The sequence below is a fragment of the Alosa alosa genome, chromosome 16 (genome assembly GCF_017589495.1).
Source record: "Alosa alosa isolate M-15738 ecotype Scorff River chromosome 16, AALO_Geno_1.1, whole genome shotgun sequence".
NCBI classification, from domain to species: Eukaryota; Metazoa; Chordata; class Actinopteri; order Clupeiformes; family Clupeidae; genus Alosa; species Alosa alosa.
The window spans coordinates 3,023,743-3,049,723 of record NC_063204.1 but is presented as its reverse complement, the minus strand read 5'-3'; the positions used below and the strand labels follow the sequence as shown (position 1 = coordinate 3,049,723).

The window sequence follows — 25,981 nt, the reverse complement described above, 5'->3', positions numbered from 1 at the left end:
GACAGGAAAAGGATGCAAGTTTATCAACGTATCCCCAACCCATGATCCAAACCAAACTTATCAAGCAAGTCCCACGTCCACCCTGTCATGACAGTGAAATAAAGAATCATTTCTTGAAAATGTCTATTTCGCTTCTGTTTTTTGAAAAATGGCTGACAGCCATGAAATACAGCTCAATTAAGATTTGGCTTAAACAGCACTATGGAGTTTTGGTCTAAAAATAATGGCTGAAAGAGCATACACAGATACACAACCTTGTAAAACCCAGGCATGGGCGGATTATGAACTTTTGGGCCCCTGGGCCCAGATGTATTATGGGCCCCCCACTAATTGTCGTATATGTGGGAGGGGGGGGTTTGGGGGTCCTCCCCCAGAAAATTTTTAATTTGTTTGATGTGATTTCCTGTATTCTGGTGCATTTTGGGGATTGCCAATACTAAATTCAATCAGATTCATAGCCTACATCCTGATTTGTTGATATTGAGGCAATGATTCCATGCAAAGGCTTGGGCTTCAGGGCCCCCTGACCCCTTGGGCCCCTGGGCCTGGGCCCGGTAGGCCCGTGCAGTAATCCATCCCTGAACCCAGGCACTGCAAGAAGCTTGCCAATAACTGGTGTCTTTTGGCGACCTAGTCAGCACTTTTGCCATGTGTGCAAGCATAGTGCATATTCTGGATGACAGGTGAGAGAGGCACATATGTTTATCTGTCCTGCATATGACCATGTACCATCAAAATACATTTAAAAATGAAAACTAGGGTAATTCTTGAGCAAATACTCAAAAAAGTGTCAAATTGCATAAAAGCAATTCACACAGATTATAACGTTTCTGTATCAGACTAAATTAAAACTTTATCATTTTTGTCAACAAATGAATTACAAAGCATGAATTGTACAGCAGAAAAGTTTATTGATATTAGGCCTATATTACAGCAACAATGTGTCAAGTTTTGGTAAAAACTTAAAAGATTTGTCCAAAGTGAGCTAGGCTATGCATAGTTGATCAAGGCTGCTGTAGCCTAGGCTATGACAAAGATGCTAAACACAATTTTGCAATATCAGTCCATCTGTAGCATGTCTCCAGTGAAAGCACTCATTTGACCACTTTCATGTTTGTCCGACTGCTTGATTGGTGGCATCATGATGTCATCTGTAGGTGGGTAGTCCTGCAGTGAGACCTTAAACATAGCAAGCAGGTTAAGTATGACCCATATAACCTAAGGATGTGTTCATTGAATCCATATACAAATAAATAAACACAAATCTGCATTTATATTTACTTCTGATTCAAAGTTGCTGTTCCACCCAGACAGCAAAGACACAGGGCTCTCGGACGCTGGGTCTTTACTGGGTAAGGTATGGTGAAGGCTGTTGGAGAAAGCACTGAGCTTAGGGCTCTCGGACGCTGGGTCTTTACTGGGTAAGGTATGGTGAAGGCTATTGGAGAAAGCACTGAGCTTGAACAAAAGTTCATCCACAAGGTCTTCAAATACCTCCAAACTGAAGGTCTGTGAACAACAAAAAGGTTTATTTGGAAAATACACCATGGACTTCTAACCATAGCTCAATTATGGAGAGAGTGCATTCTGCAGTATGAGCCATAATCATTATATTTCCAATCAAGTAAGCCCTTTAAAAATGTACTAAACTTACATTTATAAAATGATGATCTTCTGACCAGTTTGTTCTACCTTGTCCAACAAGGGCGGACATCTTATTTGTTATGTAGTGTCCAAGCTCAGACATAGTAAGACGTTGTTTCCTCCTTATAGTTCTCTTGTTCGTGTTTACAAGTGAGGTTACCATTCCCTTTATCTGTGAATATAATTACATATACAAAAATGTGTCCATTTGCTGTAAAGTTTAAGAACTTGTGAGTTAAGTTGACATGAGCATAACTGATGTATCAATTGTAACAAATCTGACCAGAGTCTGAGTCTGAATGAACATACCACTGCAGTCCATGCCCAGCTGACAACACAAATTAAAGACCCAAGGAAGAGAAGGCCGTAGATGCAGCCAGAGCACTTCCATTCAAACCACTTCTTCAACCCTCTGGGTCCAATGGTGTACGCCAGCACAGCTGTAACAGATCTGAGCAGACTACTGTAGGCATGGGAGGAGTGGTGGAGAAGAAGGGTGCCCATGGAGGACAGGGCCATTACGAGGATGGCTCCTGCCATCTAGAACAGTGTGTGTTGCCACATGGCACAGGAATTAAAAGCATTGAAGTGAATTTACCACAGAAATATAATTATGCAGTCCTGTATATACTGTATCTTTACCGATTTGTTTTCACTTTAATCATTCGAAGTATGTGTATATTGTAAGTCACTTTGCATAAAAGCATCAAAATGTAAATGTAACTAAGAGAGCAATGCTTTTATCCTCCTCAGTTGTTATGGAATAGAGGTTTGCCTTGCACATGTCGTAAGGCATTCCCATTCTCTTTTATTTCAACTTTGAAAATGATTTACCATTGGCCAGGTTAGGTTGGAGAGCACAGTCTTCAGAGCGTGCACAGGCAAACACATGGCTTCATGCATCCCCAGAATAAAAAGGCTTTTGAGCAAGAAGAGAAAGGAAACGACTCCATGAAGGGATACGGTCAGCTGTAAATGAACACGACACAGTGGAGGAAGTCATTGAGTACCGTGATCATATGCAAGGGCTCGCATCGCTGTGAGCTCTATCAGTCTTATTCTCATACCTCCTCCCAAAATGTGATGTTTTCCAAATCAATGAACACTTTGAAGTCCTCCCTCAACATTTGGTCGATTTTTTCTGACTTCAGTGTAAAGTGATAAGCAAAACAAATATAATAAAGAATGCTCATCATAATTATGCTTCCCTGTAGAGGATAAGAACAGATAGTTTAGAGAGCTTGTGCAAAAATAATTACCATCAAAATATTCTATTAAAGTAAAGTGCCCTATTTCAGAGAGCATCACTCACCTCAAGCCAATTTCTCAGGTCTAAACAGTAAGGGAGCAGTCCATTCTGACAGATGATCCATATTTGGAAAATCATTTGAGCCATCACGATCAAGAAGAAGAGCAACTGTTGACAAGAATGTGCTAAATTTAATAAAAGAAAATATTTAACTTTTATAGTATCACACATGGTAGACACACACTTAAAGTACACATTTAATATTAACATATATTTAACATTTTACCCTAATATTTTATATATCAACATTTTAAAACTCACAATGCAGTTGTATTAAGTGGAATACTGCAATTCAGTCTTTCAGGAAATTGTTCCAATGGAAATGGGTTAAAAAAAAAAAACTTTCCACCTCCCCATAATAGTGAGCTGTGACTGTATATCAAACACATTTGACCGGGCAGAGATAAGATAAGAGGCCTCACTTCAGCGGTCACTCTGGCACAGTCAAGGGCACCCGTGGACAGGAGCAGTCTGGTGGACTCCACGCCAGCTCTGAGCCGAAGGACCCCAGCGAGGCCCCACTCCGCCTGCAGAGTGACCGTGCTGAAGAAGCCGCTGGGTGGGTGGTACAGGACGAACTGAGCGGCCACTGCACGCGTGTGCTGACCGAGCCAGTCCGAGGCTTTCAAATGAGTAAGAGTGGCGCGAGCTGCGGACCTAAACAGACCAGGGAGGGAGCAGTTAGGAAGGAAACGATTTGGAGCAAATTCAAAAATGTTACCCAGGATAGAATCTTGTAAAAAAAAAAAATCAAGTTTAAACTTTATAATTTGTCCATGACATGAAAGTATACGTGACACATTTTTGACAATATAATTTACTTTAATGGACAGAAAAATAACAATACTCAAAAGTCCATTTGGATACTGTTTATTTTCTGACCGTGTTTGTCCAAGGCTCACAGTGCTCTGTGTCCTGGCATCACATCCAGTCTTTCCAAACAAGTTTTGGCTGTTTGAAGTGATGACAAATTCTCCCAACTTTGAATACATCTCCTGTAGGAAGAGAAATTTACTTTAATAAGATACTATAAAAATATTCATATATAGTCCCATAAACATTTTTGCCTACACTAACTTATAAACAATCTTTTGAATTACATTACATTACATTTAGCAGACACTTCTTGACCAAAGTGACTTACATATGTCAGCTATATTACAAGGGATCACATTGTCCCCGGAGCAACTTGGGGTTAAGTGCCTTGCTCAAGGGCACAACGGTGGAAGCCGGGAATTGAACCGACAACTTTCAGGCTACTGCACGCTAGCCCAGCTCCTTAACCACTACACTAATTACAATTACAATAGATACGAATGAATAATATGAATAAATCAGGTTAGCAGGTATGTTTCTACATATAAAATAATCAGGTTAGCAGGTACGTTTCTACGTATAAAATAATCAGGTTAGCAGATACGTTTCTACATATAAAATAATCAGGTTAGCAGATACGTTTCTACATATAAAATAATCAGGTTAGCAGGTACGTTTCTACGTATAAAATAATCAGGTTAGCAGATACATAGCAGACAGCGTACGTTTCTCACTGTCTCTGTTTTTTTCAGAATCAGTTCACCAATGAGGATGTTCGCTTCCACCACAGTTTGCCACTGCAAAACAAATCAGTGGTACAGATGGATCATCACTTTCAAAAACAGGTCAGATGTCTGTGTGGTCATGAAGTGGATTTATGTACTTCTATTCCTGAAAAGCTTCAAACTTTACTCTGTTTTCTCTGGAGGCGCTGTCGCTCCAGGGACTCTTATACAACTCTGCCAGCAGCACACTTGAGGTCCAGTTCCACCACTCCTGGTGGTCTCTTATGCTTTGGAAATGCTCATAAGGGCCTCTGAAATCCATCATGTAGAACAAAGAATACAATAATTGCTTTGCTTCTATGTGATCCAAGCAACATACTGTACATATTTCCGTAAAATAAGCATTTTTAACTTGCCCTTGTACCTTCTGAGCTGTGTCTTGATGGCTTGAGTCAATCCGTACTTATTGTTGCATGATTTTCCATGTGCCACAAATAACAGCAGGACTAGCATGGCCACGTAGAGTGACACCTCACTGTAAATTCAAACACATGACATTGCTAGAGTTCAACAGCACTTCCACATGAGCACTCTTTACTTCAGCTAGTGAATACTGAAGGTCAATTATTTTCCCGTAAAGCACCCCACTTGTGGTAATAGGTTTAATAATTGATATAGTGAGATGTTACTGCATTATTGATTAACTGAGAGGTGAAGTAGTGACCTGAGGAATCTGCGTATGAGAGTGGTTTTCCTCAGACGCTTGAAAGTGCGTCTCAGCAGATCTGGACTCGGAGGACGCGCGAGGCGCAGGTACCGAACCCTCTGGCGAGCCTGTACTACCTGTCAGTCCAACAGACAACAGACAGCGGTGTTATGAAGACTATTATATAACTTACTTAATATGTCTACTGACTTTTTCAGCAAATACAAAAGCATCACACTCACTGGCTCACTCAGCACTTTTACCACAGTGTGTATTGCACAGATGCAGGAAGTGAGGTAATACCACAGTATGTATTGCACAGATGCAGGAAGTGAGGTAATACCACAGTATGTATTGCACAGATGCAGGAAGTGAGGTAATACCACAGTGTGTATTGCACAGATGCAGGAAGTCGGTAATACCACAGTATGTATTGCACAGATGCAGGAAGTGAGGTAATACCACAGTATGTATTGCACAGATGCAGGAAGTGAGGTAATACCACAGTATGTATTGCACAGATGCAGGAAGTGAGGTAATACCGTGTCAAAGTATGTGGATCTGGTCATAGACTGGTTATGAAGACCGAGCACTGAGGACCTTCCGCTTTGCATCCAGTATTTATGTGCTTCCACAATAGACTTGGTCTGACTTGAGACATCGAAGAAATCACTTCTGTTACGCCACCACATAGATACAACAACAGCCACCATGAAGATCTGTATCACAAAGTAAACAAAATCAGTTGAAGACAGCAAAACATGGGGACAAACATTGAAGATATCAATGCTGAGAAGACTCTTCAAATCCATAGAAAAAAATATTAAACTAATTAATATCAGTTAAAAACAGTGACTGATAACTGATAAAACATAAAACGTTTTGTTCTTTCAACATTGCGATGATTTCAAACTGTACCAGCCCTGGGCAGATAACGAAGGCACAGGCGAGGACTGAGAGGAGCAGAGAATATGTCCACAGCAGACTCTTAGTGGGACTGAATCTGAGAGGAGAGAAGGGACAAAGCATGTCACAAAACACAGTCATTTCTGGGGTTTGCAAAAATCACATGACCATCTATTTTATATATATATATATATATATATAAAAAAAACGCACTTGAGACCAAGAATTCCCGTCAGTACTGCAGAGGTGACACAGAGACACAAGCACAGAGACCAGGCCACGTAAAAACACCATCCCAGGACAGGTGGCTTAAAGGAACAGCCTCGCTCTGGGGGAGCAAGCGAACAAAAGAAAGAATGAGCAACATCTGCATTCATCTGGACATAACATCTGCATTCATCTGGACATAACATCTGCATTCATCTGGACATAACATCTGCATTAATCTGGACATAACATCTGCATTAATCTGGACATCTTCTCAAAGAAGACCAACCGCCTACTACCTGAAGAGGGGCTGCTTTGAAGGCTGTCTTTGAAGTTCTCACTTGGCATCTTGCTTCCATCAAAGCTTATTGAGATAGAATCAGGGGTTCCTAGCGCCCTCTTGTGGGAATGCACTGAAGCTGCAGCATATCCAAGTCTGCCAGTATTATGCTGTTGTGATACATACAACTTTAAAACCTTATTTTTTGTTTTTTTTTTGTTTCTTCATTTTTATCTCTGAAGTTGTTATGTCTAACCTCATATCTGTCACTCCAAGCCTCTTGAGCCAGTGACTGATTTCCCTGTGAAGACCTGGGCTCACACAAACCCTCATGGAAGGCATCTTGATACGCTGTGAAGACAGGAAAATGTTTCAAAACATTTTTTTTTTTTCCAAAATATCAACCACTATCAAAGAAAAACACTCAGTATCTACCTTCAACAGTGCTGATGTCTGACACGGAACAATCTTTGAGCAATCTTCTGGCTGATTTCTTCCTCTTGTCAGACTGTTGAAAAATCAAGAGCACCAACAGGTTGAGCCTCATGCCTGGAGCCAGAATTACTATGCTTACTGTTGACATGAGTAATCATTGATGACTATGGCTGGGTATTAGGACTGAACCATGTGGGGAAAATATCTAATTGCGATTGCAATTTGATTTGCAATATATTTTTGAAAGTCAAGCTTCAGCTCAACATTCACTATATAATCCATTAAAAAGTGACTATCAAATATTACTTCCATATTGCTGCCTCGTGCTTTTTAATGTCTCAGGAAGTAGCAAAATAATCAGTTGTTACTTTGCAACTTGCTAATTGCATGAGAGTTTACATTGCGATTTGGATTAAAATCCGATTAATATTTCAGCCCTAGTTGGTATGTTTGATTTGAGCAGACTTGAGTGCTGCTGTGAGAGACAGGCATGCCCCATGCTGTGGGTGTGTGAGACAGGCATGCCCCATGCTGTGGGTGTGTGATGTGGGTGTGTGAGACAGGCATGCCCCATGCTGTGGGTGTGTGAGACAGGCATGCCCCATGCTGTGGGTGTGTGATGTGGGTGTGTGAGACAGGCATGCCCCATGCTGTGGGTGTGTGAGACAGGCATGCCCCATGCTGTGGGTGTGTGAGACAGGCATGTGTGTGAGACAGGCATGCCCCATGCTGTGGGTGCTGCTGCTGGTGGTTAGTGAGGTTCCTCCTTCACTGTAAAGCGCTTCGGTACCTTGAAAAGTGCTGGGTTGCTGTTGCCAAATTTTAGACTTGCAGCCAATCGAGACCACTGAGGAAGATCCAGCAGCTCTAGCCCATTACAGATCAGGAAGATACAGCAGCTCTAGCCCATTACAGATCAGGAAGCGGTTAGGTGGGAAAAAAAGAACCTGTCAAAACCTATTTTTCCCTTTAAATTATAGTCTGAATCTGAGTCGTGGATGCAGTGTGAGTTTCACAACTGGTTTAGTTCCAAATATTTCCACTGTGAAAAACAAAGTTTGAGCTTGAGGGTAAAAGGCGAGCCAAGTTATTTTTTGTGTTCCGCTCATATATTGAGGTACCCTGACAGATTTAGCAAATTATCTGCTGTCAGTGAATAAACTAGATGTACCGCATAGCGGTACAAAATATGACCGCCGCTCAGTCCTGTACATCCATTCCGCGAAAATAAATCACACTTCAATTTGTCTCCATATTTTACTCCATCCCCCACTCTTGAAACTTTTGTGTATGCTTGTTTGGCATGCCTGAGTGTGTGTGTGCGGCTGCACAGAAAGTAGCCTACTGGTGCTGAAAAGGTGAATAGATTGTAGAATAGCCAAAGAAGATGTAGCATTGTTATAAAACCTTTAAAATCTCTAAACAATCACAAGTAGGGCAGTTCATCACAGTTCATCCATTGCAACTGGATTGATGAAAGGTCACTTACACCTGTAGGCTACATTGTATTTGGGAAAAGCAAAAGGTATCAGTATAATGTTATTTATTTATTTATTTTTTATGTATTTATAAACAAAAACATCTCTGTCAGTTCCATGCCGTTTTCAACAGCTATCAAAAACAAAGGTCATTTTTGGATGGATGGATTTTTTGTGAATGTTTCTTCTTCTACATAAGATTTTAGTCATCTTTAGTTCATGTAATACTTTATTGTCAATGCACAAATTAAGTAACTGTAGTCTGAAACGTTATTGTTAATGCACAAATTAAGTAACAGTAGTCTGAAACGAAATGCTGTTTTACATCTAACCAGTGGTGCAAATAACTGACATGTCCAAATGGGCCTTGATGAAATGCGTCGCTAGACTGTTCATACACATTTTAACGGGCCAAAGTTGAAGAGCTTTTGTCCGTTTTTGTTCGTGCAAATATAGGCTGATTCGTGTTCCCTTGCATTGTGTAACTGAGGTCCATGGCTAGTCTGGCTTTCATCAGACCAAGCTCAATCTTTTAAGAAAAGATTCACCCAGCCTAGTCCATAGGCACTCGATATTGTTTAATTTTCAGATTGAGATATACACGCTCTGGCTATTCTAAATGCAAAAATGCATTAGGGAGTTATGACAAAACTGTAACTAACAAACTAGATCCTAATAGAAAGCTGTTAGCTTCCCTAAGCTACAGGTAGGATTATAAGGTAGGCCTATTTACAACATAAATTGTCAATAGGCTATGCTGGCGACACAAATAAAATCTCCTTTGGAAACCAATGGCTTACGACTTACAGTATCAAGCGGACTTAAACTGCCATATCGTGGCGAAAAGTTGTAATAACATTCACGCAGCTCCATGAGTCAAGGAAAGCGCGAATGAAGTAGCCACTTCTAAATGGGACCCACTACACAGTAGCTTAAGGTGTGTTGCTAAAGCAGCCATAATGAAATGAAGGTGTCTTTGTTTGGATACTTCACACACCGTGCTTTTTTAATTTCACAGACTACAACTACCAAGCTGGAATCAAAGCACATCGATTCCCCTCTCACCCCCTGCACTTAAAACAAAATAAAAAGGCGTCTCAGTCTCCACGCATGTATAGGCAAAACTGTATCAGACCCGGTGTAACGTTGGTAAATCTTCCATTGCACAGAATGATTTTGTAGCACGTGCAATAAATGACAGTCGAAAGATACAAACAGTGCTGCTATCAATTTGCTTGGTATAACCGCATTTATAGTTTTCTACAAATGCAATCAATCAAATGGGCCTCCATCACTCAACCAACGCTAACGGTAACATTACCTAGGTCCTTATTGATATTACAAGATTAACGCGTACCTGCAGTAAAAACCAAGCATGTCGATAAACATCCTCAGATTTATTTAGGCTTCAAGAAGAAATGGGAATTACACTTCATGTGAACATCATCCTGTCCTTATTAGATGTTCGCTGCGGTAAATTACAGTCCTTGTAGAAAGTGTCCATTGTTTTTCCCCAACCCACTTTTAACTTCCAACAAAATTACGTCTCACTGCAACGATGCGCCATCTAGTGGACAAACGACTACTTATCGCCAATACTGAAAATGCAGCCATGATGATGATGATGAATATTTATTTTGGCTTTCTTTTGATCCTACTGAATTTGTAATTATGTATCGGCCTTTCTAATACCGATAGTATGTGGGTGCCTGTGTGTGTGCATGTTTATATGTGTGCACCGCCATTTACAGGCCAATGAGTGTACAGTCACTAATAAATGTACACATAACCTAATTTTTTTAGACCCCCCCATGGATGAAATTCTACGAAACTTGGCATACCCCCAGACCCCCAGAGACATACATGCCCACCAAGTTTTGTGTACCCCGGTCTTTCAGTGTCCCGGGAATCCTTGTTGGTGTACGTCACTAAATGTACACATAAGTTATTTTATTGTAGGGCCCCCATTGACCGAAAGTACACAAAACTTGGCATGCATTCGGAGGGTGTCATAATGATCCTACACTTTTAATTTCGTGCAGTTTTGACCTTGTCAGCCAGAGATATTGTGATGAAAAACACCTAATTTTTGCTTTTTAATTTTTAACTAGGTGGCTATACATGAAATAAGTGGTAATGGGATGGGTTGACATGCCTCCTTAAGACCAACATACATAAAAAAGGTGGACCTCCTAGGCCCTACGGTTCTCGAGATATTCACAGAAAACTGTCTCCGGCCACCTACAGGCCAGTTGGTGTATAGTAACATAAATTAATTTATTGTGTGGCCCCCCATGAACGGAATTCCACAAAACTTGGCGTGCATACAGAGGGTGTCATAATGATCCTACACTTCCAATTTCGTGCAGTTTTGACTATGTTAGGTTACAGATACCTTCAATTACACCACCTCATTTTTACTTTTTTGTGTTTAACTAGGTGGCGCTATACATGAAATGGGGGGGTCCAATTCAGCGGGGGGGCTACAGATCAAAACGAAAAACGATGGTTCCATGCTATCCATGTGGGGTTACATGTCCACCAAGTTTCGTGTACCCGGTCTTTCAGTGTCCGGGAATCATTGACGGAAATTTGGGCATCTTGAAAAAGAAAAAAAAAAAAAAAAAAAAAATAAAGAAAAAATTAAAAAATCTGACTAAACCTATATGACCGCCGCTTCGCTGCGCGGCGGTCATAATAAAAAGAAATTTGGTTAACAAGAAATTCTGATTTGTTCACAGAAAATGCTGACAAATATTGTTTTTTTTTTCAAATCAGGACCATATCATTTTATAAACATACATAGAGTATTTTTTAAATGTGACAATGTCAATAACACATTACATTGTGTGTGAGTTGTGGTGGACAGATGATAGACGTCTGTGGTGTGAACACTGACCTGTCCGAGGCGGAACAGCAGCGAGATCAGAAACCCCGCCGGCAGCACGGACAGCGCACTCAGCAACCCTGTCACCATGGAGACGTCCATCACACCCTGCTCTAAAGAGTTCTGCCGTCACCAGCAGCAAATCAATGAGGAACACAAACAAAACGCTTCAAAATCAATTGGAAAGAGAAAGAGAGATAAAAGGACAGAAAACAAGAAAGAGAGAGAGATAGAGAGAAGGAAAGAAGGAAACAAAGAAAGCCTGAAAAGAAAGAAAGACAAAGAAAGAAAGAAAGAAAGAAAGAAAGAAAGAAAGAAAGAAGGAAAACCAGAAAAACAGAAGGAAAGAAAGAAATGCAAAGAAAGAAAAAAAGAAAGAAATTAATTTTAGCCCAATTTTAACGAAGTCACAATAGCCTACAGTGATTTGAGCTGAGACATTGCTGTGCATGCAGATCTCATAGAGGATGCGTCCCCATCCTTAATGTGCCAGGCTGTCTTTATGGCTGAGAAAATGTGATTGCGCTCAGGCCTCTTTATGACTCTTCATGTAAATGTAAATATTAGCTGACCGGCTCGTGTTGGCCGTCGACGAGCGCCGCGCTGGCACACATGCAGCCCAGGTGGAGCAGCAAACACACGGTCAGCCGCTGGACACGCGTGAAGGCACCGCGAGGAGGACAGCTGAACACGGAGAACCACGGGTGAACGTCCTCCAGGTACTCCGTCAGCTTCATGTAGAGGAGCTGGCCAGAACAGAGAGAGAGAGAAAGAGAGAGAGAGATCAGGTTTCACATCAGATACACAAAGGAATGGACATTTCTGTTCAGTTTGTGATAGCATTCAGTGATTTATTATCTGTTGCACAAACCAGTTTGATTTTTTATTAAGGTTCGTTGAAAGGAAATTTACATTTGTTGTAAGAATATTCGCAGAAGTGTCAGATAAAACACAAAAAAATGCACAACAATATACAATACCAGATCAAATAGTTTAAGTTCTGACTAAACTTCTTTAGCCTATTATAATTGCAAATTAGCTATAGAACCTGACTGATACCATCAGTAAATATTGTGTTTTTAATGAAGATAAAATGTGCTATAAAACGTATGTATATTTCAAAACATAAAATATTCTCCTTGTGTAGTGTAGTGCTCTGCTCACATGTACAAAACACACCCCTCTCTCCCTCCCATGTACAAAAACACATCCCTCTCTCTCATGTACAAAACACATCCCTCTCTCTCATGTACAAAACACATCCCTCCCTCCCATGTACAAAACACATCCCTCTCTCTCATGTACAAAACACATCCCTCTCTCCAGTGTACAAAACACATCCCTCTCTCTCATGTACAAAACACATCCCTCTCTCTCATGTACAAAACACCTGCACTGGCTAAACTACGCAGCAGCAGTAGCAAGTCGTCACCTGTCCCAATCCGAGTCCTTGTTTGCAGACTGTGAGTTTCCTCTCCACCTTCCCATCATGCTCGTCGACGGCCAACCAGCACTCCCCGAGGAAGAGCCAGCTGCTCCAGCTTGGCAGCTCCCTCACCAGGACGTGGCTGACGTACCAGCTGGGCGAGGGGCCGGCGCTGTCGTGCCAGAGACGCACCTTCCAGATGGACCCCAGACGCTCCGCCGTACTGTCGGAGGGGCACAGGACGCACAGCGTGAATAATAATCCTACCGGCCCTCAGCGCAGAGAAATCATCTTTTTGATGTAAATGCGCTGGAGCCCAAACAGACGCATGTGGAGATCCAGGGGATAAGCGCGGATAAATATGTGTGTGGTATGTTGTGTTCATATAGAGATGTGTTGTGCTGTGTGGGGATAAATATGTGTGTTGTATGTTGTGTTCATATAGAGATGTGTTGTGCTGTGTGGGGATAAATATGTGTGTGGTATGTTGTGTTCATATAGAGATGTGTTGTGCTGTGTGGGGATAAATATGTGTGTTGTATGTTGTGTTCATATAGAGATGTGTTGTGCTGTGTGGGGATAAATATGTGTGTTGTATGTTGTGTTCATATAGAGATGTGTTGTGCTGTGTGGGGATAAATATGTGTGTTGTATGTTGTGTTCATATAGAGATGTGTTGTGCTGTGTGGGGATAAATATGTGTGTTGTATGTTGTGTTCATATAGAGATGTGTTGTGCTGTGTGGGGATAAAATATGTGTGTTGTATGTTGTGTTCATATAGAGATGTGTTGTGCTGTGTGGGGATAAATATGTGTGTTGTATGTTGTGTTCATACAGAGATGTGTTGTGCTGTGTGGGGATAAATATGTGTGTTGTATGTTGTGTTCATACAGAGATGTGTTGTGCTGTGTGGGGATAAATATGTGTGTTGTATGTTGTGTTCATACAGAGATGTGTTGTGCTGTGTGGGGATAAATATGTGTGTTGTATGTTGTGTTCATATAGAGATGTGTTGTGCTGTGTGGGGATAAATATGTGTGTTGTATGTTGTGTTCATACAGAGATGTGTTGTGCTGTGTGGGGATAAATATGTGTGTTGTATGTTGTGTTCATATAGAGATGTGTTGTGCTGTGTGGGGATAAATATGTGTGTTGTATGTTGTGTTGTGCACACTAACGGAGAAAAAACAACTCACTGGAGCTCTCTGGCATCATCTACACTCGTGTTCTTTTGCTTCCTATACGCACATTATTGATCCCAAATTGACGTTTTGGGCTTCTTGGCTCTTATAGGTTTCATCCATGAAAAGCTTTTTTAAATTGTTTAGGACAATGGAGGTTGATATAATTAAACTGGTACCTCAGAATAAAGGTGTCTTTGGAATTCCTTGCAAAAAGGGACCTCTCTGGGATGTAAAGTTCTTTGGTCTCAGACACTCCTTCCTCACCATACAGCACAAGATAAACCTGACATTTAAAACGTAACGTTAACACACTAAAACCATAACCACCATAATAAAAACGCTTTAACTAACAATGACCAGAATTGACCATGTTTACATTTACAACCTGTTTACCCTGTTTACATAAACGCCGGGTTCAGCAGCTCAAAAAGCTGCACAGCTATAGTGTACTAATAATAAAGCACTTATTATACACAAATGCTGACAGTATACATAAACAGATAAGTGGCAGAATGCAGTGATTAAAAACCTTTTTGGGCATTACCACCACTGTGAACAAACATTTAGGCCATAAATACAAATCCCCAATTAGACAAACAGGTCTATTTAAAAACCCACCGCTAACACATTTACAATTATCCAAACAATGTCAGACGTGTGTAGGGAGAGTGATCCGGGCCGGCTGGCATCAGCAGCGCCTCCTCCTCGCTACGCTCGCATGCAGCCAACATCTGGCCCAGCAGGCCTCCATTTGCATGTCTTTAGGGAGCGACGCACACAATACCTTGGCTGTCATGATGGAGCGCGAGCGCAGGCCTGTGTCGATGGTGACAGAGTACAGCTGCTGGTGGAGCGGCGCACAGTCTGGCAGGACGTGCGGAGCTTCGCTCCGTTCACAGTGGCCGTCGGCACGCTTACAGACCATCAGCATCAACGCGTAGGCGACGAGGGACAGGGCGATGACCCAGCTCAGGGTGAGGTTGTTGGAGGGCCTGCAAAATAACATTAGACAGTGTCTTTAAGAATCAGAGTGCGTTTGTTAGTCGCTAGTTGCAGACAGTGCTTCAGAAATGCTGCCGTGCAGTATGTGCAAGTGAATCATCGTTTGTCCACTTCAAGTGAAGGGGCCTGGCTTACATGGCATACACAGCGGCGTCCCCCACATCGACATGGCTCTGCACGGCTCCGTACGCCACCGTGAGTGGGGATAGGTGGCTGCAACTGAAGAGGGATTTATCAAATGTCACATCAAAATTAAAAATGAAATTAGTCAAATTGAATTTAAACAGCAGTGGAGCTCAGGCAGATTGTTATCACAGATGCAGTTCCTTCAAAGAGGCCCTTGGGGACCATCAAAGACCAGACGACTGTCTGAGAGAGCAGTGGTGAGCAACTCTCACAAATCTAAATTGTATCACAAGAATAAAATCTATTTAACAATTTTCCATTACTTAAAAAAATATAAATATTTTTTCTCTTATTTCTAGAAACATCTACTCTATCAATCTGTTTGAAAAGCACCAAATAAAACACAATGGCCCCTGTGTTGTACCTGCAGTTGATTCTGACATGGGATGACCCAGGCTGGGGTGTGCAGTCCTCGTGGGTCCATTCTCTCTGTCCATCCCAGGAGAGACAGTGCACAGATTCAATCTGAAGGGTGTAGTTCACAGACGGAGCCACATACTTATTCCTGGATGTTTTTCCGTAGTCTGCACTAAGGATTGAGACGTATCCAATGCCACCATCTGAGACATCAGAACAATCCAGATATGAACACACGTCAGTTGAGCTCCTAAAACCGATATGTGAGGCCTTCTGCCTGGACATTTTTAGTATTATTTGTGATAAATATGATCAGTGGTACATTCATTTTTGTGATACATATGATCAGTGGTTGGTTAATTGGCTAAACAGATCAAAAGAATGAATTGCAACCTTGCAGATGAGAGGAAGGGAAGAGCATGTGGACCGTGTCTCCGTCCCACTGATGCATCCTCTTCATGCTGTACAGAACAGGGGTAGGCCTCTCTGACATCCTAATAAGGAAACACATTCCCACAATAACACAGATGAGATGTAACAAATAGAAAGAAATCTATTCGTCTTTGCATTCCTAGATATCTAGTGTCTGCTGTGACGGTGGGAGACCTGAAGAGAAGCATGATGGTAAAGGTGCGATTAGCGGGCCGTCTGAACACCACCGTGGCTTGCACGGCCTGGCTGAGGAGCTCTGGGGTCACGTTGAACTGGTGGACATTCACCTCTCCGTGCAGCAGAGTGACCTCTGAGGCTCGGGCCGTCTGCTCGAGAGAGAATGTTTGAGTGAGATTTTAATTAAATTCATTCATGGATGGTTCAATAATGATTTCAGTGAAATCAGTGGAATTTTCATAAATAATTTATCCTGTCCTTCAAGGGTATCTCATAACCCCAGAGTAAATACAAACATTAAATCCAGTTCATGATTTTGAACCTATCATGAAACCTGAATATGAAGTTCTAATATCAGTCACTGTAATATTAGTCCTCTTAAATATAGCTTAATTATGAGGTAGTAGCCTATTGTGTCACATCTATGTATTTCATTTCTACTCACCAAAACCCTGATGTGAATTAGCATGCAGTTAAACGCTATGCACTGAGCTGCCTCCTTTATTCCTGCTTCACTACAGCTTACAGGTATATGGTCAAAATTATTATATTAATACATTGAAATAAGGTGCATCCCATACATTGGTCGGCTTTCTCTGGAATTCAATAGACAATGGGAGGTCCAAGTGCCGTACTCTTATTTTCCTCCAGGTGGTGCAGTTGTACAGTCTCAAGTCAGCAATATCTCCAGTCAGCTTAAAGAAACAGCAGGCCAAATCAAACATTGTACTGGTACATAAATTCTGTCAAAATTCTGTCAAAATTCTGTCAAAATTCTGTCAAAATTCTGACAATCTCACCTCCACTGGTGTTTTGCCCCAGTAATATGGATTCTGTTTAAAATGCCAGAGTTGGGAAATTAAGCAAGAATTTAATCCATCCCTGAGACCAGCGGTAAAAGTATCCATTCCCACAGGATGATGAAATGTTGCAGGGCCGATGCTGAAGCTATTGGTGGGGAGTTGGTCACATCTCCATGTTTTAATTTCCAGGAAGCTGGTGTTAAGGAAGCATTCAGAAGCTCTGCTTAACGTCATGTCCTTCTGTGTTTCAGAGAGATGATATTAAATATGACAGGATGAAATAGGAATGAAAAGCACTATTCCACAAGGCAAAGGGGCAAAGGAGTCTAGTACCGGTATATGAGATACTCATGCCAGTCAAACTGACCGTCAGTGTTAATAAACCTCTTTTAATCAGCTTTCACGTGACCAGGAAATGGCGGGACGACAAACTATAACACATTATCCTAGAGAGGGATGACTCTATAACACATTATCCTAGAGAGGGATGACTGTAATATTCTCACTCTCATAAATCTAGGTCACAATGTCAATATTGTAAAAAAAAAAAAACTACAACAATATATTGGCACATTCATTTGTCAGAATTCTGAGTGACAGTCTTACTGCCTTACCAGAGACACATCTGTGATTGTGCGAAGGACGTCAGAGGTGAGCTCAATGCCTTCCTTGGAGAACCGACACAAGGCTGTCAAGGTATGGGACAGAGCAGAAACGAAGGCATTAACAACACGCTTCTCCAGGGAAGGCACATCTCCAGATCCTCTCTCTTTTGGAAACAGGGCAGAAAGGTCCTGAATGTGCTTGATGAGCAGCTTGGCACTGTGCAAAGTCACCTGAGACAAAAATAGATTCACGTTAGATGCCATGAACGTTGGCATCTTGCACTTGGGAGTAATTGTCTGCATCAATTCTTTTATAGTTAGTAAATGGAAACTGTGATGAAGACCAGTCACTTGTCTTGTAAGGGACAAATAGGTGAAGCAGCCAGACTGCATATACTACTTACTTGATCTGTGACTTCCATGAGATCTGTCAAGATGTTAATGTTTTGGGCCAGTAATCTCTGCTGAACAAAATCACCTGTTACCCTCAATCATAACACAGAAAGAAACAAGGTCCCTATTCCAGATACAGCACAGTTCAGCATTGCTATGACTGCATAAACATACCAAACACAAATATGCAAATATATCATTCAGAAGTCTGGGGAAACATGGTTCATTTACTCCCTATAGTAAATACTACAAGATCTCTAGCAGTTCTATGGTAGTGTATAATATTCTGTGATGTTCTGTAATGCCTCTAGTGTATAGTGTTCCTATAGGACAGTCTACACGTTCTATAGTATGTCTCAAAGTTCTATAGTATGTCTCAAGTGCTCTAATACATCTTTCTATAGTTGTTTTTCATAAGGGCTGTTTTATATAAGTATATATACTTTTTTGATCCCGTGAGGGAAATTTGGTCTCTGCATTTAACCCAATCGGTGAATTAGTGAAACACAAACAGCACACAGTGAAGTGAAGCACACACTAATCCCGGCGCAGTGAGCTGCCTGCTTCAACGGCGGCGCTCGGGGAGCAGTGAGGGGTTAGGTGCCTTGCTCAAGGGCACTTCAGCCTGTGGCCCACTGGTCAGGGTTCGAACCGGCAACCCTCCGGTTACAAGTCCAGAGTGCTAACCAGTGGGCCACAGCTGCCCACCCCGTTGTTTGCAATTCAACTGTCATGGTGTGAGATCTCACCTCATCCCTGGGAGTCAGGCAGCATAGCGCCGTCACAAGTGCATTGTGGGTAGGCCCCAGCAGCTCCTGAGAGGACACTGGCTCCTGGCGTAACCTGCCGAGCACCCCCGCCAGTAGGGAGACGGCGTTCTGGACGTCCCGGACGCTGCCCATCTGCGTGAGCCTGCTGAGGTTCCGAGTGGCGTAGGCGAGTCTGGGGGGGTCAAGGGAGAGTGGTCAGAGCGGTGTGCAGTCTGGCATTATGAATGAGGTGATGAAGGATGTGCTGTTATCTTACAGGTCCTGCTCAGGGGCGTGGGACAGGGGCGCGCTTCTCTGGAAACGGGGGAGAACCTTCACAGTAGCTGCGCATGCTTTAGTCGTAGCCCCACACTTGTTCTCAATCACAGTGTAGACGGTTACTGTAAGAGACACAGGCGAGGAGTGTTGTATTGTGCTTGATATGATTCCATTCCCCAAATACTACTGACCTGAAGACATGACCATGATCATAATACCTGTATAGTCATTTTCATGACCTCCAGATGGCAGGTGGAAATAATGCTGGAAGTCTCGGCCCTCGTACAACACAACAGCAGGGCTTTTGCCAACGGTGTAGCTGTACTTATAGAGCAGATCCTGTTATGACACATCAAACAGATTTGAAATTAGTGCTGCTAGTGACATAACATACAGGAAAGTACCAACTAAATTTCCCAGTTGTCCAGTCCAGTTGTTTGGGCATTAAAAAGCCATTTGAGCCCTTTGCTGTGTTAAAATGCGACAGATTTCAGCGTGGCAATGCACCTCTCTTCCAGACGCACAGAAGACGCTGAAGAGCGTGAGGAGCTCAAGCCCCTCGCTGGGTTGCACCAGACATGCCATCCCCTCAGGGGCGGCCGTGGGGAGGGTGGTGAAGAACAGCTGGGACTTCCCCACCGCTGTCCGACGCTCACCTGACAAGGCACGGAAACACAAAGACCTTTAGAAACGTCTCTGAACGTGCGCTCAAAAATATTGAACTTTAGAAACGTCTCTCTGAACGTGCGCTCAAAAATACTGAGAACAGGACAAACAACATATGACATGTTTAAATGATGGACAATCGGTTTGTTTGGACCAAAAAATCCCCTATCCCACAATTTTACGTTTTAAAACATTTTCCCTCACAGACAAAACACTTAAATCTGATAGCCAAGCTTGATCTTACTTGCGGTCACGGCCAGCATGTAGTGGCGGTTTGGGCTCAGTGAGTAAGGTTTCAGCGTGATGACAGATGAAGAAATTCCTGATAAAAAACAAAGAAAGTACCCCTCTCAGAAAAGTACCACATCCAGGTACAATGAGACACACACAAGAACACTTTTTATAGCCAAGCATCCCTAATGAGTTTCATTTGTTCATTTAGCATAAATAAATGTAAGTGAACAACCATTATTCTTCATTACAGTACTGCAATCACCTCCCCACCTACAGTACCTGCTACAGTGTGAGACTCCAACACCACGGGATCAACGAGCTCTCTCGCCAGGTCCAACAGAGTCCTCTCTGCTACAGCCAGACCAGGCCGCTTGGAGTCCATCAGAAAGCTTTCCTCAGGATGGTCCGGCTCAGACACAAGGTCTCTGCCTCCGTTCTCCCAAGCGAAACCCACGCCTAAATCATAGAGAACAAACAGACGCCTGTCATGTTAAGGAACTCAAACAGCAACCTGTTAGCTTAAAGAAAATAAAAAAGTAAATATAAAAAACTGATGATAATATTTATTGAATTTTGAAATGACAGTGGTCATTCTCTAAGCATTTGTGATACCTGTCGGTCTTCCAGCATATGTTCCTGAGTCGCCCTCTTCGATCCCAATGAAAGGGAAATCATAATCTGAAATACCAACATTTAGACTTCCAGTCAATCACAAAGCACATAATTACATATAACACATAAAGCAACATGTAAAACATTTTGCTTTATGCTTTATTTTTGCTTAATTATTGCATATGTATGTTTTATATTTATTAATGTGCAATGTCCATGTCAAATAAACCTTAAATAAGAAATAAAAATAAATGTAAAAGGAAATCACCTGTGAGATAAAAATGAGCACTGGAGGTTTCTTCTTCCGCCAGGTAACCACTGAGCCCAGTCCTGAGTAGATCTTGAAGGCAAAATACATTTCATTTGCACTGATTATTATTCTTTTTTAAATTACACAACTCTTTATCACTTTTTAATCTACATTTAATGTGACCTAGCAGGCACATGATTTCATCCACACTACATGTCAGATATTGTCCACGCTGCTGCAGGTCTGTAGATGACCCAGAGGGGTCTCTGTAGTGCTACCTGGCTCTCCGGTGGCTCTGTGGTGTTCCCGGGTCAAAGGCCGATCAGAGTCGTTTTCAGCTGGGGCACCACTACCTCCCTCTTCAAAGATCACAGGAATCCCAGAGAGGTGTGAATCAGTCTCCCCCATCAGTACTAGATCTGAGGCATCATCTATGCACATGGAAACATCAACAACACATTCACTTGTGACATGTTCAGCAAAGCCATTGGAAAGTAATGGAAGACTAGGCTCAAATTCGGTCACCATCTATTGATTGACTGCACTGTTGGAAAAATATCAACAGAAAAAATATGCCTGAAGAAAACCCTGTTGGGTTGAAACGTTGCCGTTTTATATTTATATTTATATTATTGCCTGTGTGCGAGCATTCTCTTTTGTTTCGCCTTATCGTGCAACTTGTCCTGCACCTGTTCTAAACGTGAGTAGGAAGTGCACACAACCTCTCTACCAAACTCAGAATATGAACCCAAGCCTTTGTATGTGTACTCATTCTTCAAACCTTTTTAAATATTAGCTGTGTTCAATTGAAACACTGAATAGTAATTTCCTCTCTGAACCGGGATTATTGCCCTATGTAACGGGAATATATCAAACATCACTTGATTATTGCCCTACGTAACGGGAATATATCAAACATCACTGGATTATTGCCCTACGTAACGGGAATATATCAAACATCACTGGATTATTGCCCTACGTAACGGGAATATATCAAACATCACTGGATTATTGCCCTACGTAACGGGAATATATCTCTCCTACTGTTCTAAGTTTATGACGAGCAGCCACAGGACTGCACTGTGTACCATAGTCTCCCGGCGACTGACGGGCATTCCACACATCACCTAAACGGGTCACTTCATCAGGTTGGTCGGCGGGCAGCGTCTGTGCTTCCTCAGGCTTGCCCTCTGTCCTCCATCTGCCCCAGCTCACCAGGGCCTCACCCTCCTCATAGCTGCCCCGTGGGGCGGAGGGGGCAGGGGAGTGCCCATGTGTGCCCCGGGGTTTCATCCTGGCGGTGGGCGCACGTGGACCACCTCCACGGCCAGTGGAATCGGACTGCAGGGCATCAGGGACTTGGTGCTCTGGTATGTTAATGGACTCGGGTAGAAACTCAGAGAAATCATCGAAGGTGGTCTTATGGATGCTTTCAAACGATGGCGTTGGGGAGGCTGGCATATGAAGTTCGTATGAGGATGATGATGATGTTGAGGATGATGATGGCGTATGAGGTTGGTATGAGGATGATGATGCCGTGTGAAGTTCGTATGAGGATGGCGATGATGTTGAGGATGATGATGGCGTATGAAGTTCGTATGGGGATGATGATCCTTCGTACAGCTCCACTGCTTCTTGGGTGTAATTTGGACTTTCAATGATTTTTGCAGGTGCGCCTTGATCAGCAGACCTGCAGAACGGCACTAGGGGAAGAGACAGGAATGACAATAGGATGTATCCCATAATATGTTTCATTGTGAAATCTATCTGAAAGGCCAGCAAGCAGGCAGCAAGGGGGGTTGCCATCCTCTTACCTTCACTGATGAATCTATTGGTGCCATTCACTATGTACAGCTTCCAAGAAAACACAACGTCCTCTGAGACAAAGGTGTCTTTCTCAAAGAATGCTTCAGCAGAAAACTGCTCATTCCAATTCACTCCAGTACCCTGGCAGTGACCACAGTTAATCTGAAGATTCCTGAGGGGAAGAAAATATTTTGAGAAAAAAATAAAATAAAACATTAAAAGGATACAGTACACAGTGGCACGGATCTGACCTCCGGTCCTACCTCATGGTGTTGGGTGTGATCGTGACAAACATCTCAGATGAGGAGGAGCGGCCCCCACTTTGAACGGTCAGCGTGAATTTGAACTGGTCAAATATGGGATTCAGGGCACTGACTGGGAAGACGAGCTGTGGGAGAGATCGAGGGACAAGCTGGAGGGACTCCTGGAAGCACCGGCCTTCTGTTCTGCTCAGTGGCCTGCAGTGCCAACTGTAGCTGGACAACAAAAGCCACACTTGAGCTGTGAGCGTGTACGTCCCGACAACAAGATGAATAGAAAATAATTTCAAAGAAAACGATAGGAAATAAAATTTAAAAAAAATAAATAAAAAAAAATAAAAAAATAAATACAAAAAAAAAATATATATATATATATATATATATATATATAGCAAGTGCCATGTGGATCCTTGAGCGAGCAGAAGTGACTATTTACAGTGAATATGCTACAAATCATGGAGCTGGACTGTGTTGATTTGCCTGTGTGATGTGGCTGCCTGTTTTACCCTATGGTTTTACCTTAGTGGGATCTGTGATGGCGGGACCCTATGGTTTTACCTTAGTGGGATCTGTGATGGCGGGACCCTATGGTTTTACCTTAGTGGGATCTGTGATGGCGGGACCCTATGGTTTTACCTTAGTGGGATCTGAGGGAAATCAGGGTCGTGTGATTGCTCTCCATTCAGGGTGATTAAGGTGTTGTCATGGCGACTGATGAAGAGGTTTGTGGCTCCCTGAATGATGCTAATCGGGGGGCGGGGCCCCACCTCCACACAGACGGAGTAATTACTGTACACCACACTTCCCTTTATCTGAACCTGCACACACACACACACACACACACACACACACACACACACACACACACACAGCAGCAGCAGCATGGGGTCAGGTGAAGCAAGACTAGACACACAGCAGCATGGGGTCAGGTGAAGCAAGACAAGACACACATTTTATTTTACATTTTACACCTGAAGGTGTCTACTGTAGACCTAACAAAGAGTGCATCAATGGAAAATACTATGATTACAAAACTACAAAAAAACGAAAACTACAACATACACAACAATAACAACAACAATGATGATAATAAAAATAATAATTTCATAATAATTGAATTTGAATAGCAGTAAATGTCTGTAGAAGTTTAGTTACCTTGGCTACGGCTCTGTAAATGCCATAATGAAGGAAGAATGCTGGGAGCTCAATGTTTTGTTTGTGGGTTTCAACTGAAGCAAGCTGAATTTGGCTCCCGCTGGAGTCATAGGCCATCCATGTGTACTGCAGTCCCTGGTACATGTCACACTGGATCTCCACCGCCTCGTAGGTCACAGCCAGACGCACAGACTGATCCCGCTGCACCTGGAGCGGAAAGAGACACCCTCTGCGTGATTCCTTATTCACTGGGCAGACTCATAGGGGCAGCCGTGGCCCACTGGTTAGCACTCTGGACTTGTAACCGGAGGGTTGCCGGTTCGACCCACGACCAGTGGGCCGCGGCTGAAGTGCCCTTGAGCAAGGCACCTAACCCCTCACTGCTCTCCGAGCGCCACCGTTGAAGCAGGCAGCTCACTGCGCCGGGATTAGTGTGTGCTTCACCTCACTGTGTGCTGTTTGTGTTTCACTAATTCACCGATTGGGTTAAATGCAGAGACCAAATTTCCCTCACAGGATCAAAAAAGTATATATACTTATATACTATATGTATGTCCACCAGATTAAATGTGAACTTCATCATCTCTGTGACTCAAGGTTAAACACTTCAGCTAAACATCTCCTACCTGTATTTTATGAGGGCCCATGTTCTTCACTGGCGGAGGCAGACAGTGTTCACTTGTAACAAATATGTGGTCATTCAGAGAGGCAGAGCTGACCAAGTTGTGCATTGTCACACCAACCACAAACTCCCCGAGTCTGGAGATGACCAAAGGGGATGGTATAGGATTTGATTATGTCATGCCATGCCTTGCCATAGAACGTCATACATTATACTAGCTTGAATCCCATCACAGGATGCATCATATGATATGGTGTTGTTACGTGCACAAGAGCCCACCTGTCAAATACGTGCTGTTCAGTTCTCCACCCATGTCGTGTGGTGCCATCACCAAAGCTCCAAAGGTAGGTCACATCACTCCCAGCGCTAACTCTACATTTAAACTCCACCGTTGTGTTTACGAGAACTGAGGGCTGAAACTGCAGCTTGTTGGGTTTAATAGCCCTCTGCACTATCACAGCATACACATCTGAAACTGCAGACATTTGCCCACTGAACACTCTCACAGAGATATTGTACCTGAAAATATAAAAACACAAATCACTAGAAAACATAACACAAAACATAACTAGAAAATATTACATAATGAAATTGATTATGATAAGTAACCTTTTAGGAAGACGGAATTTTTTGGTGATGGCTCTTGAGGATGTTCGAACAGGTTGTCTGTTCCCAAAGTCCCATTGGAACTCAAGAGGGTCGGGCTCCTCAGTCATTGCCAGAAAGGTTATTTCTGTGCCTGCGGCATAAGCCTGCTTCTCCGTATACACCCGGACAACTAAACAAAGAGGTTAATTATAAAAAGGCCTGGAAGAAGGAGACTGCAGACCATAACTGACATACAGTACGTGTTCATACACACGAATCCTACACAGATGACATGAATGAGAGTGCTCCTTAATGTGCCTTGGTGACAATACCGTGTGTGTAGGCTACACAATACCGGCTTTCTTAAACTGGCGATAAGGCTTCCGACAGATCAGCAGAGTTAAAACGTTTAGGCCTATAGTGAATAATGAATTTAACAATAACGTCTTGTTACAATCTGGGTTCAGATCATTCTCAACTTGAAAAGGGAGTATTGGTCAATTGTTTTTGCACCTGCTATTTGACACTTACTAGTAGTAACCTAGTAGTTCTTCGTAACAGTGAGCGTCTACAAGAATGCTGATGTAGATGCTGTGTAGCCTACTTACCCATTTTTGAACCCTCTCCTGATGTGAACACAGCCATTATTCCGCAAATAACCCAGAGACGCATTTTGCCTGCATGCGTAAGCTGTAGGCCACTCATCCAACTTAAAACAGAGGAACCGTGCCACTCTCTTTTGTCCCTTAGATACAGTGAATGTTAAATTCGAAGATAGGTGAGAAATGCGGTTAGGCCTGT

At 42.6% G+C, this 25,981-nt stretch overlaps 1 protein-coding gene across 1 annotated transcript; it reads right to left on the bottom strand.

The window, feature by feature from the left end:
• Positions 1–902: 902 nt before the first annotated feature.
• Positions 903–25,981, bottom strand: LOC125309828 (polycystic kidney disease 1 like 1). The gene is made up of 51 exons (XM_048266952.1): positions 25,789–25,981; positions 25,202–25,370; positions 24,872–25,111; positions 24,597–24,729; positions 23,971–24,177; positions 23,452–23,633; positions 22,819–23,031; positions 22,564–22,727; positions 22,371–22,439; positions 21,838–22,203; positions 21,028–21,180; positions 20,768–20,839; positions 20,500–20,565; positions 20,167–20,343; positions 19,898–19,975; positions 19,495–19,643; positions 19,206–19,326; positions 18,986–19,109; positions 18,709–18,901; positions 17,576–17,797; positions 16,959–17,201; positions 16,740–16,853; positions 16,156–16,307; positions 15,943–16,043; positions 15,557–15,752; positions 15,142–15,225; positions 14,789–14,996; positions 14,181–14,287; positions 12,826–13,042; positions 11,962–12,139; positions 11,815–11,873; positions 11,309–11,516; positions 7,029–7,166; positions 6,850–6,944; positions 6,613–6,763; positions 6,320–6,434; positions 6,119–6,203; positions 5,743–5,919; positions 5,219–5,337; positions 4,919–5,029; positions 4,682–4,805; positions 4,495–4,566; positions 3,836–3,948; positions 3,215–3,610; positions 2,964–3,078; positions 2,712–2,852; positions 2,479–2,613; positions 1,954–2,184; positions 1,655–1,816; positions 1,282–1,509; positions 903–1,179 (listed from the first exon to the last, which is right to left on the bottom strand). The coding sequence occupies exons 1-51, from the start codon at positions 25,883–25,885 to the stop codon at positions 1,060–1,062; spliced, it is 7,890 nt and encodes a 2,629-aa protein (XP_048122909.1). The 5' UTR covers positions 25,886–25,981; the 3' UTR covers positions 903–1,059.

Excerpts from the sequence above, each read along its gene's own strand:
- LOC125309828 (XM_048266952.1), bottom strand. The coding sequence starts at position 25,885 with ATGAGTGGCCTACAGCTTACGCATGCAGGCAAAATGCGTCTCTGGGTT. Across the intron at positions 19,110-19,205 it reads TCATGAAAATGACTATACAG|TAACCGTCTACACTGTGATT; the intron begins GTATTATGATCA and ends TGTCTCTTACAG. Across the intron at positions 17,798-18,708 it reads GCCTGACTCCCAGGGATGAG|GTGACTTTGCACAGTGCCAA; the intron begins GTGAGATCTCAC and ends TTTTTGTCTCAG.